Source organism: Rhinolophus sinicus, chromosome 17 (genome assembly GCF_057876585.1).
Source record: "Rhinolophus sinicus isolate RSI-liver-muscle chromosome 17, RSI-T2T, whole genome shotgun sequence".
In the NCBI taxonomy this organism is placed as follows: Eukaryota; Metazoa; Chordata; class Mammalia; order Chiroptera; family Rhinolophidae; genus Rhinolophus; species Rhinolophus sinicus.
The window spans coordinates 26,013,025-26,029,053 of NC_142517.1; the positions used below are offsets into that span (position 1 = coordinate 26,013,025).

The following is a 16,029-nucleotide window of genomic DNA, read 5'->3' on the forward strand; positions in this document are numbered from 1 at the left end:
ACACACTGCCCAGGCCTTGGTTCTCACCACTTACTAATAGTTCTGTCACACCCACCTGAGACCCACCATTTCACTCCCCCCGCCAGGCCTCAGAATCCTCAGTGACAGAACGTGGGAGGTTACTAATTCATTCACCAAGTATTTATTGGGCATCTCCCATAGACGAGACCTTCACATCACGTGCTCTGTTCCCAAGAGCTTTCATTCTAGAAGGGATCTCACAAATTGACTGCATTAAATAATTTCTTGAGCTCTTTTTCAGCCCTGAAAATTCTACACAAAAACTCTGGGGCTTTTTACTTCAAAACTAAGCGTGAATATGACAGCATAACCACGCTCTAAAGGACTTGTAGCAAATGCATACCCTCTTAAAGGTGAAAATCTATTTGAGATGCCTTGTTTCTTAAATTAAGAAAAGAATCTGTCCACAGAGGCAGTGAAATGCTTTAGAGCATATATAACTAAGCCTTCTGCCAATAATCAAGTTGATTTTAACTGCCAAAATGCTTATGCCTTGACAAGTTATACAAATAGCAAGAATTTTAAAGATCTAACAAAGCTCTCTAGAAAAAAACACTATAAAAGATAGAAACACTTTTTAAAGCAATAAATTTTTCAGTGAGAAATAACTTTGAAGTAGAGATTAATGATTAATGTTAAAATGAAAACATCACAAGTATTTTAATTTGCTGCTTCATTAGCCCTCCTCATTCGTAGGCAATGAGCATAAAAATAGTTATAAAGGCTAATCTTTGATAGAGACCTTGGAGAAAAAAGGAAAGAATTGCTCCTTCATGAATACTAAAGATGACAAAATAGGAAACCAATAACATTTTATCACTTCATACAAATTAATCCAATTTAGAAATAATTTAGTACTATGATTTATGCAGAACTTATCTAGCCAAGAAAAATTATTATATTACTAGTATCAGAAATATGGTACCTACGGTGACCAGATATTAAACATCTGCATTGATTTATATAATTTAGGAGAAATGGCAAAGGGTAAGGGGTAAAATATATAATTAGAGATCAAAATCAGAAGTACATGAGAATATTGTTTCCCAGATGGGTTCTCAAGAGCTACAATAGACATATATCTATGAAAGATGGTCTCAAACACAGGCTTCAAGCTGAGATATTGAGACTAAGTATTTGTCCTTGAAAACAGCCATCTTCCGGACATAATTCACAAAGATCTAGACACTCTATTAACTATTTTCTGGCAGCTGTAACGAGGGATCACTTTAAAGAGTTAACTTCTACAACTGAAGGCCCTTCATCTGTGATTTTATAGAGCGGCAGCTTTACAAGCTTTAATCCCTAGAAATGAAAAACGTTCTACATGTACTTTGAAGTCATGGACTCAACACTTTACGAGATAGTAAAACTACCACTTGATCGAAATGCTACATGAATTATATCACTCTATTTGTATAGTTCAGCACCTGGCTCCCCACAAAGACTTCATAATCATTTATTAGCTATAAGCTGTCTAAAAAGTCAACTGGATCTCACCAGGTAAGAAAGCCCCTTCTCCCAGAGCTCTGCTGCCCTCAGTGATGGGGTAACCAGCGCCAAAGCTGGGGGAGCTCAGCCCTCTCGCTGCTCTGCATCAATACTCACCTGCCCAATATACGGAGGCTTTGAAACCCTTTCATGCAAAATTCCTTTTATGTCACAATATTCCAATGCTCTAAAGATCTAACCATTTCCAATAATCAGAAAATGCAGAGATTTGCAAGATTGATCCCACAGAAAATCCACTCAGCGTTTCCTAATATTTGGCTCAGATCATAAGGGCCAGTTGCACTGGAATGGCAGAATGTTGGCTTTTAAAATTAACCCTGCCACTAGCTGGATGACATGAATATGTACCACTTACCTTCTCATCTATAAAAGGAGAGTGGTTTTGTTCGGCGGTTTATAATGTTTAGAAGGGGCAAAGAGTAACAGATTACTTTGAAATATGATGAAAGCTAAGGACTCTGTTCATAGGAGGTGGTGTATTTGCATCTATACATAGTGTCTAACACAATGTTTTCAGAGATTTCACAAATGGCCTGAAGCCCAGTTATGAGTTCTTTTCGAATTCCTCAATCAGATGGCTTCTCAGGACCTTTCTAGTTCCGATCCGCCATGCAACATTGCAGACCAGGGTATTACTTATATTCTTAACTATGTCTTTTTATGTTTTAGACATAGGAGCTTCAAAATCTTAAGTCCATTCTACAAAGACAACTCCCTGGCATTTGTAGCCCTCATGTCGCCTACTTGGGAATCTGAGCACTGGCACATTAATTGGGGTCATTAGCTGTGCCCCTCACACACAAGTTTCCACCCTCTAAATGCACTGGTGGGTAGGAAACAGTTCTTCTCTTGCCCCTCACTCTATCCCTCTTCCACCCACACCTTGGAGAATAGGGACTAATCCCTCACTCAGAGAACTCACACCCAAGCCCTTTGTGTCTCTCAGAGCAGTGCTGCTCACACGTGACAGTGTACACAGATCACCTGGGGATCTTGTTAAAATGCAGATTCCAACTCTGTTCTTCCTGGGTGGGGCTGTGAGTCTGCATTTCTAGCAAGCTCCGAGGGACCGCTGGAGTACATACCAGCTCTCGGCCTCCCTAGCCCATTTCCCTAAGCCCCACTTCTCAGCCTGAGGGCAACTCATCATGATAGCGCTGTGGCAGTATCTCTGTGGCATCCTCTAATGACCTTGAAAGGGTCTTGAAGCTCTTTTAAAACCTTCAAACCCACTCCTGACCCTGGATTTTAAAGTCTGACAAAACTGGTTTGAACACCATAATCTAACAATGTGATTTGTGGCAAATTGTGGATCTGAGTTTTATTTGTAACACTGTCTTGTTGAAAGACTTACAAGGAATAATTGTGGTAAAGCAACCAGCATTGCCAATTCTAATGACAATCTTGATTCACCATCAACCCTAACATTTCCTGATGGTGCCTCAAGAGTATTTGAATGTAGAAGCCACCGAGTCCTCTTGAGAAGGTCTAAATTTAGTTATCTTAACATCAGCCTCAAATTCCTTTGTGTCTCTCATAAGGCTCTGTGTTCAAAGAAGGAGGTATCATGCAAAGCAAGAGTGATCTGAGAAGACATTTCTCCTTCACAACTCTGAAACTTCTAGGAGTAACACAAGGACCCTGGGCATCAGTTTTCTCACACATAGAGTGAAGGAGGTAGGACAGAGGTCTACAAGGGCTGACAAAGTTTGCTTTCCACGAAAAAACTTTGTGTGCTTCTCTAAGTCTCTAGATACCCCTTCATTTTCCGAGGTGGATAGACAAACAATTCTAATGATACTCAAGGTTACATCTGATGTACTCCAAGTACTGTTCTCCAAATTTCTGTTTTTCATATTGTGGACGAAGAAAGGGGTTCTGTGAAAAGTAACCTCACAGGGTGAGCTGCTCATAAATTCCTAACTGGGCAGGTCACGGTGGGTATTCACGCCCCAGGCATAGAGTATAACTTCCTTTGTAAAAGGTTTATCTTTGCTGTAAACAAGCTCTGCCCATTGTTTCTGTGCGTCTAGGTTAACACACCTTTGAAAGAAGCCATAACCACCCCCTAGAGAGCACATAAACTTGTGAGCTCTCCTGCAATCCAATTCCCAGCTTGCTTTCTCCCACCTCCATGTAATTTTCCTTATGTTCGCTCCTTAATTTCAAATGCATAAAAGACGCTGCAAAACCATTATTCTCCGTACCATTTGAGATCTTGCTCCCTGACAGATGTTGTCAGTTTGGCTCAAATAAACTCTCATAAAATTTTTCTATAGGTTTGGACGTTTCTTACGTTGACCCTATTTATTTCCATATCCATTCTTTAAGCTATCCTGTTGTGAACTGTGTTGTCCTCATTCTGGATTAACGAAAACAAGGCACTAGTAACACAGTCTTCCGTTACCTGTCGTTAAGGACCTTCCCAGAGTACTACTGTTTACCAGCAGGAGGCCATAGAGAACACGGGGAAGTCAGTGAATGCTCAAAGCTATACTGTCTTTAGATCATGTAACAGATATATTGGCTGTAAAGACAAATCACATTTTACGGGCACTAAGAAAGAATGACATTCAAAGGAATATGAAATAAACGTTAGGAAAGAAAAACTAACCACATGAAGGTAAACATATCACTTGCCCCAACACTACTCTGCAAAAAAAAAAAAAAAAAAATCACAATTTTCATGTGTCTCTTTTGCCCATAATTACATACCGTATTAAATCAGTCAACTCATAACCTGATTTCGTTTATTAATCGGATCAATATTTCAGTCAATCAACAACTTTAGCCACGTGATTCTCACGCCTCCCATTGCATCAAAATCACCTGAAGATAAATATATGTATATCTTTATATACACATGTATAAAGATATAGAGATAAGGAATGAATGAGTGGATGGATAGAGCCAGGTCCCATCCCCCGGAGAGGATTTAACTGGGCTGTGGAGAGAGCAGCCATCTGTATTTTGAAGCACTCCAGCAAATGCTAATGTACAGCCAGAGCTGAGCATCACTAGCCTTTAGCTTTTAAATCATTTTAAGAAGTACAGAGTTAAAACACATACTGAGATTATAGATTCATTTCTTTTCCTGCTTATTTAGTCTTTTTGGGACTCTCCAACTTGTCACCTTATGTCTGGGATCTTCAGCCCACCACAATCACCAGGAGAGTTCTAAACATTCCTCCAGTGCCCGACTACACCCCAGACCAATTAAATCAGAACCTCTGAGTTGGGACCCATGCAACAGTGTGTGTGTGTGTGTGTGTGTGTGTGTGTGTGTGTGTGTGTGTGTGTCCAAGTGATTCCAATGTGCAGCCACAGCTGGGAACCACTGGATTAAAAAGTTAATTAATTACAAGTCTTCACAACTGGAAATGATAAGCTTTGCCAGATGAAAAGCACAATACCTTGAAATTCTGATATTGGTATAATTTCAAAGAATGGTTACCTGTGGATATGCATTGATGTTCAATTTCAAGTTGGCAAGGAGTAAAAATAAGATACTAAATAATAAAGGACACTGTTCACTCCTTTTACTTGGGCAAAGTCACTGTCTTATACATTTAAATACAAGAAATTCTGAGAACACTGTTGTATGTCAGTCACATATTTTGACCAAAAGATGAACATGGGCAAAACAAAACTGAACAAAAAATGTCCACAGATTCTACATTTATCCTATCCAAGTAGGTGCTACCTCGGAGTAACTTTGGTACCTAGAAGTCAGGATTGTACTCATATTGCTTGAGATTCTTAGATAAAAGGCCTAGATGCTGACCATTTTCTTATTTGTAAATTTGTAATGAAAGTGTACCTTCTTAACTTTTAAAGAAGCCCTATGCTGTTTGATTATTCTCTTCATGTACCCCCAGGCCTCTTTTCCTCCTCTGTTACTGAGAAAACTGGTGCTTTTGTTTTTTAAGATATAGTTTATGTTCTCTGGGGTAAAAATTAAACCATAGACAACAATTCTGTGAGTGGAGATTTTCAAATACAAGCAGCAGGAATTTTAATAGTCTGCAACACGCTGCAATTAAACAGCTTTTACTAATATTGTTTTTTTAATGAGTAAAACTTCCATTTTCAGAGTTGAACCAAATAAACATACTAGTATATATAACCAACATGAAAATTTCAGAAAGTATTAAATGAATTCAAAATGTCTAAAAAAATTCTTTTAAAGAAATGGGTTTGTCCTTTTCCATTTTGAGACATTATATATTTGTCATAATCTTTTCTAAAGCACACTAGGATTCTCAGCGAAGTGGCCTTTCCTTCTCAATCTCAGGAAGGAGTGGTTTATGGGTATTCTTTTGTTCAAAGCAAAAGTGTGAGTACAGAAAAGAAGAGGGTTTGCAGCCAGAGAAGTGATGCATTTCACAGCACAAAGATTAAAAGCCAAACCTAACAGAGAGTGCAAAAATAATTAAACAGTAAGTGGTTCTTATTTCCCCTATTAAATAAAATGAGTAAATTCATTCAGCAACACTTTATTAAGCACCTGTTGTATGCAATGCATTCTACTATGTACTGGAGATAGAAATCAGAACACTCTCTGTCTCCTGGAACTTAGGAGGGGGAGGGACAGAAATTAAATTGGTTATCACGAAATTAATTGCAATAATGCAAGGAGACAGCAACGCAGGGTGATAGGAGAGCATAAAACCGGGGCCTAACCTGTCTGGGAAGGGACCTTTACTTGGATCTGAAGGATGAGTTGATAAGTGAAGAAGGGGTAAGTTTGGTGGGCAAGGAACAAAAAGGTCATTGTAGCTGGGGTGCAAAGAGGCTGGGGAAGGGTGAGAGAGGGCGGGCGAGGCAGCAGGATACAAATGGGAAAGTGGGCGTTCTGCTCCAGACATGTTGAGTCTGAAGACCTGGAAGGCATCAGTGGACCCGTTAGGTAAGAGGATGGACATTTAGGAATGAAGCCCAGAGGGGTGGTCTAAACCAGGGACATCCTGTTGAGAGTTATCAGCACGTAGACAGGAGCTGAAGCTGTGGGTGTGGGTGAAACACACAGTAGGCTATGGGCTTTAAATAAAAATATCTAGGAGTAAATATCCCTTTGAAATCAACAGTCTGCACTTGTAATAACCCCAGACATACTTCCTGAAAGAAATGAGCCCTAAGAAAATATAAACTATCACAAGTCTATTGGGATGAGTTTTCGTTTACACAGTATAAAGGAACAAACTGGAATATTCCGTCTTTGTTGTGATAGATGGGAGATAGGAGGTTTTCTGATTACAAATGCAAACACTAATAATTATTACTGTAGTCCACGAAAGAAATCTGAATCTTTTGTATAACTAATTAATTATGTTGCCTTGGAAGGACTCTAAACCTACTCGTGGAAAGACATTTCATCCTCCCATCAATTTCTGTGCATACATTAGACACAGAGCAGGAAAAGACAATTGAGAAAATGAGAGCGCAGAGGAAAATTAATTATAATTATGGGAATGCAGTTTAAAGAACAACGGCTTAAATTTGTAACACAGGTCTGTTAGAAAATAATTCTCATAAGTAACCGCTTAAAACGTGAGAAGTCTGCAAATCTGAATGTTTATTAGACATATTTCTTCTTTCTAATTGAGTAATTAGAAAATTGGTATTCCTAAGCATAAAGGAATAAAACCATCAAGGGCCTTTCTACTTGCTGGAGACTCCATGGTTTTAAGAGAAAGAATTTGAGAGTCTAACAGGAAAAGCCAGCCAAAAATATCTCCCTTACTGCAATAGGCTTGTGTCAGACACCAACTAAAGCTCAAGTTTCAAAGACTGAACATTGGTACTTCTCATCCATGTGGGCTTCCCAGGTACCCAGATCTTCAATTTGCCATTTTGCTCTGCATCAGTACAGAGCAAGAATGACCTCGACATAGAAAGCACGACATACACAGCAAAAACACCCCATCAAATTCGATTCCCATTGGGGAAAAGAGGCTGAGACATCTTAACACGGATTTTTATAAACCTAGATCATCGCTTAGTTCTGATCAATTCAGCTATACAACCTTGCAAGAAGCAACCCCAACGAAGAAAACCAACACCAGTACCTTTGGGGAAATGAAGTCACTCTAAGCCAAAATGTGAATGGACAGGGACCAGCCTGGATGGGTCCACGGAGAATTGTCATTGGTGGGGGAGTGTGGGATTCCATCCATTCAAAATCACATTACCTGAACCCTATTATGTGTACAACCGAGGTGTCTGGAGCAGCAGAAATGGCCTCACCCCAGAGACAAGCAAAGGGGAAGAGCTACAAAAGGATTCAGGGATCTTTTTAAGGCAAATGCATACGGGAGCAGCCCCCGTAACAGTGTAAGAAGAGACTGTGTCGATGGGCCTGGGAAGAGGACGAGGACACCTTCATACTCCATCCTATCCATTCTCCACAGCCCACAGCAGTCTGTATAACTCCATAGAAAGAAACATGGCAGATAAGAGATAGGGCAGGGACCAGACAGCTGCCCAGGGCCCTCAGGCCAAGGGAAGCCATAGCTGGGCCAGGTGGAATGGACAGTGGGTGGGGCTCAAGGGAGAGAGTGGGTTCCCTCTGAAGAGTGCTTGTGACAGAGAAGGCCAAGGTGGAATTAAATGTCTGTAGAAGATGGAACCAGAGGTCATTTTGATCACCTCACCACCACTGACAAAAAACAGGTGCCAGGGTGTAGGTCAAAGAACTTTGCTTCCCCCATCTCTTCCCTGTACCAAAATCTGAGAAGCTAGGCCTTGAATTTCTCTTTAAAGGGAAGAAGTGTAACAGAGCAAGATGAACACCGTCCCTCAATCCACAAGAGTCATGTCAGGCCTGTGCTGCGGGAGGGGAGGAGATGGGATTTAAATGAGCTTGAGAGGAACATTTTAAACTGGATTAGACCCTCAACAACCAAAACGAGCCAAACAGTAATAGAATCTGCCCAAGATGTTGTAAAGAGTACTTTTTAAAGCATGAATTGAAGAAATATAAAGAATTTCATGTACATACTACACTAAGTTGAGCACGCTCAATAAGACTCGTCACAAATGGAATGCTCATTACGGAGCAAGAACAGAAAAAGAAATGAACTTACAATTTTAAAATACAAATAAACAGCATTTCACTGAGGTGTTCATTGAGAATTTTCTATATATCCAAGAAATGAAGAAAGAGCAGGCGCTTCCCAAAATGTTACAGAATAGGCCTGTTTCATACCAGCTAACATTAAAGGTTATTTCCTTTGTGTTATAACCTAAACGTTAAGTATTCACTTTTGTGAGGCCTAAAAGGCTGGCCCTGATTTATCTCAAACAAGGGAAAAGGAAAAGTACATAAATCAAAGGCGTCAGTTAATTCACAGCAGATTCTCCAATTCTCTGTTTAACAGTGGGGTGAGGCGGGGAGGTAGAGAAGCAAGCATTTCTTGAAATCTTAGCACTTGGGAGTTTACAGGTCATTTGTCCTAATCGCGTGCAGCATTTTGCTGACATGAAAACTTATCGCCTATGGAACAACTCACCCAAAGCAACCCCTGCAAGGTACCCACCCTGGGTCAGGCCTTGCTAAGCCTTCCCTGCCTCTGGCATACTTGCAAGATGTACCTAAACATCACACAACTGAAAGGATACCTGGTGTCAAAGCTTTCTGCCTCATGGCCACTGTTGGGAGGTAGGGAGTCTGGAGGGTGGGGCTAAAGAGAAACCTACTGGGCAAAGCTGCTTCCAGAATTAGTTCTATTATCATTTATCCAATTTAAATAACTCAAGTACATTTTCTCCCTTAAAGCCTATCTTCTTTTTATAATCTTTTCTCTCAACTAGTTTTTGAAATTTTTCCCATGTTCCAATATTCCTCTCCAAGAGACAATACTTTTTATTTTAATGATGCTCATAAAGATCTTGACTATCTTTGCATTAATAGGAACTCTTATGTGCACGGATATTTTCTGAACCTAGGAGAGGATGTTTATATAGTCATTGACTGGAAAAGCTTTGGCTCAGTGAAGAAGTGACAGTTCAACATAAAATCTAGTAAAGCCCTAATCCCCTAAAGAAGGCAGATTGCTGAAGTCAAAACCTCCTAATAAGTGGCCTAAATTAATGAGAACCATAATTCACTTCTGTATAATTTCACTCTCCTTTCATGTTTGCCAGGCAAAATCTGACATTCTTCTTTATTTTTCCAGGTAGGATGGAATTCGAAGGAAAATTTCTCTGCTCTTTTTTTTTTTTGAATACTATAATGACACTTGTCCTGAAAGCTTGCTTTTTAGTCCTAGCTACTGGTCACTCCACGATCACAAGAAACTCATGAGCATCCTTACACACACACACGCACGCACGCACGCACACAGACACACATAGACATACTACATCCTGACACACACACACACCCCTGCCTCTCTCCCTAAAGGGAAACGTAGCTTTTTGCCACTTCAAAGATAACTACAAAATTTGCCATCAAAAGGGAATCTTACCTCTTCTTCATCACCATCTTGGCAGTCTTTCCTTTCCACATCCTGGCCTATCAGACAATGCGGTTCACTGCACACTCATCAATGTTTCTGCTAGAAGGAACTTTGGAATCTGGTAAAAAATCTTCCCTATCTCATTTTAGAGATAGGGAAACTGAGTATCACCCAAGTGACAAAGGCTACCAAGTTAACAGTAAAGCTGGAAACAGAACTCGACTCCAGGATCCCATTCCCGCCTACATTCCTTTCTAAGCTAGCAGTCAAGTTTCTGTCCTCACATCACCGACTGGCCATGAAAAGGAGGCTGGATTAAAAGTAATTCATTTATCAACTAAATTAATTAGTTTCATTATTGTGAGGCAAAGTAAAAGTATATCTAAGGCACTTTTTGAAAAGACATACTACATAAATATTTAATAAGAGAACTAGCCTTAATTTTATCCATAGGTAGTAAGAGACACTCATAATTCAACTCAAAACATTTCTAGTCTAGATTTGAGATGGTCATTCAGAAGCATTCATATGTGAAGAGACAATATGCCCAAAATGGAGTCACTTGGTTTGCTAAGCCCAATGTCAGCAAACCAAGAATTAATACCTAATTTAATTGCAGTTACAACCTTCCTCAGAAATGTAATCTTAACTAGCCAGTCTGGAATTTCTTGGTCAGCACCAATGAGGTAATCCTTCTAACAGACCCTCTTGTCCCTCAAAAGTAGCCAGAAATAATCTTTTCATTTATGAGTTCCTTGTACCACCCTCTCTGTCTTTAAAACCTTTCCCTTTCCATAGCACTCCGGATCTCCTTTCTATTTGCTAGATAGGATGCTGCCTGATTGATGACTTGTACTATAAAGCAAATTAGATCTTTGAAATTTACTCAGTTGAATTTTTATTGAACACCTATAACAACATGATAGCAACAGAAATAAATTTCAATATAATAAGTTGGAATGATACCATAATAACTTATAGGAAAGCAATGAACAATTTTTCCCAGCATCACAATTATAACAGTGCACGAAAACAAAAAGTACCTCCCGAGTATAGTCTATTAAGGAACTCAAATGTTTGGAAAAGCTATGTGCATAAGAAATTGTATATATTAATTGAAAAGACACTGATTATTGGTTTAGAATCTATGCCCCATGTCCAAAAATAACGCTGCAATTTATTGCAACCAAGAGCAACAGCTGAGGGTATAGGTAATTTTCAAATAAAAATACTTTCATGGATGTATTAGCCATTAAAGCAAGGTTCATACTACACAAATCATTCTTTGCCCAAGTTTTTTCTGTATTTCAAACATATCAGGAGAATAAAAGCCAAGTGGAGAAAAACTCCAGCGATTGGCTTCTTTGATAGGTATATGATCCCTTGGGATTCAATGGATCCCCTAAAAATCTGGACAAAGGACAGACAAGTGGGAAATACAAAAATAACTTTTCATAATCCCTAACGTGGTTCCCTCTCATCACTGAACAAGTCAACCCAACCAGATGATTTCTACTGACCAGCATCCACCATTTCCTAACTTTTCCAGATATTCCATTCCTACATCAGAATCACTATGAAGATGAAATAGATAAAAGACTGGACAGAAACAGATTATTAAGACTGTTTCTCTTTGGATTGTGGGTAATTTTCTAAATTGCTTCCAGTGAGAATCATACCACCTCTATACTCAAAATGAGGCTATGAATATGCTTTATGAACTGTGAAACAGTCTACATGTCACATTTTTACTGTTACTTTTGTTGACCATTTTAGTGCACATAGCCCTCATTTTAATGTAGTTCTTTTCTCCTGGGAATTCTGCTTAACTCTGTATGCAAAAGAGTCTGCCTAGCACCATTTGCTTATTCAAGTCTGTATATTCTACAAGTCAATTATTTTGCAGGGGAATGGTTCTTTTCTGTTTATAATGGAAGAGGTTTTGCTCCTTTTTGTTTTGATTGATTTGGTAATATAAAGACAGTTATTGAGAGACAAAGAGAAGCCAAGCTAGTATGCAAAAAACATCTGCATGCCCATCCTATGTTCCAGAAGCCCCTCCAAATAAATCTGACATGTCTGAGTCAACATGTCCTGTCCCTTTCTTCTCTCAGAAATCCTCTACAGATATTAACACTGGACATCCCTTGACTTAAAATATACCAGGATTCTTCATAACCTTCCTTTACGTTAAATAAGTTCATATCTTAACATTAATTTTCTGTACAGGTAAATAAAATAAAGAGGAAAAGCAGAAGCACCATTCTTTCCTGAATTATATATCCTTTGCCATAAAAATCTAAAATGGTGTTTTACACCATCAGAAGTACTTACAGCTACTGCTTTATTATAAATGAATAGAATCATAATTCTAATTGACTAATCATTTCCATCTTGGGCAGATGTGATATCTCTACATTACTCTTTCACAAAGAGCAATTCTTGAATGTAAGAAGTAACTGGTTCATACTTTAAGTATTCTACTGCCCTCTTGTGTATCTCATGTTAAGTGAAATGGTAGCTCACAAAATACAGTAATTCTAATTCTCAGAAACTCTTCAGCGGAATCTCAGAGATTAGAGCTGGAAAGAACCTCGAAAATCATTGAGAGCAGCACATTCATTTCACAGAGAGGACTGAGATCCTGAAGGGTTATATAACTTGCCCAAGATCACACACTGCTAGTTAATAGCATAGCAAGTATTGTTGAATAGAACTTAAACCTCTCAGAGTGTTCGTTTCTCTACTGAAATGGAGATGACACCCTAGGCAAGAGTGGGATTTTGGAGCTAGACAGAATACAGTTTGAATTTTAGAACACCACTTCACAACCTCCCCCAAACCTCTATCCCCCCATCCATAAAATGGGATGAGTAATAAAGATTGCAAAGGTAATGCAAGGAATCAACATGACAATGACCATCAAGCCCTCAGTATAATTATCTGCAATATAGTAGTTCGCTAAGTGGTAATATAAGCATAAAAATACATAGGAAATGGTTTTTAAGTCGTTACAATCTTTGAGACTTCCAGACAGAGGCATTCTAAACTAATGCATGAAGGGATTTAAATCTGAACTTCTTCAAAACTGGCACAAAATGAAACTTGAAAAATTAGAGCTAGTTTTTCTAACACCTGTGTTTTCTTCGATTACCATACTTATAAGCTTTTTTAATACAAATAAAGTTCTAACAGAAAATACCACACAGCAAACACTCTGTGTAAGAGAGAGATAAAGCAATGAACAACAAGACACTTCGATCAGATCCACAGAAAAAGTACAGCTCAGTACCACAGGGTTCAGTCATAATTCCCATGGCCCCTTTGTCAAAGGCCCCTCCCCCTGCAATGTCCAGAGAGCCACCCTGGAAAGGCGAGGCAGGAATTTTAGTTGGGACCTTGCTACCTCAGCTTGGGCTGGTCATTTCATCTCTGCTTCCCTTTCTTCACCTATAAAATCATCCTCTGCCTAGTGAAGTCCTATAGTGAGGAGATAGAAGGAATGTGAAAAACATCGTAAACTTTAAAGCTCTTTAAAAAAGTAAGGTTAAGTTTGCTACCTTAAACTTAAAGCAACAAAAACATCAATCATTACCAAACTGGGGAAGAAAAACCAAATTTGGAAATTTGCAGGCAGCTTAGATTATAGGATTCTGTCAAACGGCACGTCACTCATGGTGAAATCTCTCTCTTCACGCTACAATTTTGATGGATTGCTCCAAAACTTCTAGCTACACATAAATCTTTGACTCTTCGATAAATTTCACTCCAGGGTGTCCTGATTGCAGGACTGACAAAGCTTATCCCTGACTGTATACCACAAAATAAACACACCAGCAGGGTGAGGGCAATTAGTCTTGGTGTGCCATGAAAATGACTAATACTGATTACTCTCTGATTTGTGGCTGCAGTAATCCACCCTGATAGTGATGGGTAAGTCCTTCGAGCTGCTCTGTTCTGTTTGTATACCTGGCCTAATAGAAGGCACACATTACGCTGGTAATAAGCACTCCCTGATGACTCAATATTAATTGAATAATTACTATGGGTCTAGCATCCCCAAATTTCAAACATCAGAAAGGGGTATTGCTGTAGTTGACAGTGTACTAGAAGAGGAAAGGCACTGACATAAACTAACGTGGAAGGTAGAAAGCGATGGCACCATTATGATTGCTGAGATGGGGCACATTGCTTACAACTAAGCATATGCCCAGACTAAAGGAAGGAAGTTGTTCACTCTGACCTCCAGAATCAGAGCAAATGATTTCAAAATTTAGAGATGGAGGTGGAGATGATGAATGGCATCCAGGGGGGCTTCTTGGTCATTATCCATAAACAGGTTAACTCAGGCTTTTGCTGCAACCCAACAATTACGCCGTATTTGCACCCAGTGTGATGGAATAAAAGTGCTGTCAGAAACAAAATAAAAGATCTAACTACATGAATACAAAACGCAGCTCGCTTACCATGAAACACGCTGTTGTCCACCAGAAAATGCCTGCGGTACTGCACGCAGTTCCTTTTCTTCAAGTTCCAGTAACTCATTGTCAGAAAATTTCTGGCACACCATCAACATCAAATTGGCCTGTCAAGGGAAACAGAATGAGACAAAAATGAAGAAAATGGCAGCTGCACGCTCACACCGGGAGCGTAATACCATTAGTTTACCTGGCATTAGGGGGCAACAGATCCAGCATGCAACTTCTCCTGGCATGGAACTGGAATCTCCCAGACCCTAAGAAATCTAGCACAAGTCTTCGCAAAGGATAGAAAGTCATTTAACAAACTAAAATAGTAGCTTTTTCAAATATCACCTGCTATTTCTAACAAATAGTTACTGTTGTCTACAGGGAAAATGAATCTCACAGGGAACACGTTTCAGGACAGGCTTATGTGCTCCAGGTCTTGGTCATATTCGGCCAGGACCCAAACCAGTAAATGCTGGTGACTTTTCAGGAAACTGCAGTGGCAGGACGGGAGGTGTCCAACAGAAGGGTGGCTCTCACTCCCAGTTCCTGAATTTTGTGTCAGTACCCCTCCGGTAGACCCCAGACCTGTGAAAATTTTAGAAATTACAACAGCATCCACGTAGCCCTGGAGAAGCCAAACAGCAACCAAACTTGCCTCCGTCTTTTGGATTCTTCACAGGTGTCTATTGAGGATGACTAGGGCCTGGGTTGGCCCAGGCTGAACTTATTGGTGTAACTAGAATCGGAAGCAGGCCTCCAGCAGGGTGAACAAGCCCTGCTCCTCCATCAGGCTTGCCCCTCCACAGACAGAGAAACATAACGCTAACGAGAGTGAGGACTTGAAAAGCAGAGATCTGAGCTGATGAATTAAACTCCTCCAAAAGCTGATGTGCATCACCCTGAACAAGGTCCCCTTTGTTCACAGGATTTGGCTACAGCAACTTTTCAGAATTCCAACTTCTTTTCTGGTCACAGAATAAAGCCAGGCAAAACCAAGCAAGGCAGGCATGAAGGAAAACACACAGGTGGGAAACAGTTTGTCATCTGCCTTACTAAACAATCTAGAGTTTTGTAAAGTTGTGCTCCAGGATGAAGTCGGCCGCTTAGTGAAAAAAATTAATTATCAGGGTTTTGTCTATTCATTCATGTAACAATTGGTGAAGCCTCCTAAAGCTTTGCCAGAGCTTCTCCCTGGCTCCCTAAGGCTCATTCTTAACCTTCCCCAGTAGCGATCTAATCTAACCTAACCCCAACTATCCTACCCTTCCTCTGGCTGCAGGCCTCCACTCCCACCTCGTTCTTCTAGCCTCACCCCTCGTAAGTCTGGCTCCTTCTCCTACACCCTCAGGCTAAAGATGAGTCCCACTTCTCTAAGATAAAATCAGTCATGGACCCAATGGTAAAATATGACAGAAAACGGCTGATTATGGAGACAACCCCCACCCCCATCTGCCCTCTCTCCACCCAATACTGCATACAACAAATATCTCTCTTCAAAAAATATTTTTTTAGTATATGAATAATGCAGTTATATATTATCATTAATTAGAAAAAAACTAAAAACTACT

The 16,029-nt window shown here is 39.8% G+C and overlaps 1 protein-coding gene across 1 annotated transcript in view; it reads right to left on the reverse strand.

Moving 5' to 3' along the window:
- PLCH1 (phospholipase C eta 1) overlaps nucleotides 1-16,029 on the reverse strand; it is a 185,646-nt gene that overhangs the window by 153,457 nt on the left and 16,160 nt on the right. The window contains exon 2 of the mRNA XM_088793945.1: nucleotides 14,459-14,577. Coding sequence (XP_088650071.1) covers nucleotides 14,459-14,537 — 79 coding nt within the window. The 5' untranslated portion in view covers nucleotides 14,538-14,577. The remainder of the gene's footprint in view (nucleotides 1-14,458; nucleotides 14,578-16,029) is intronic.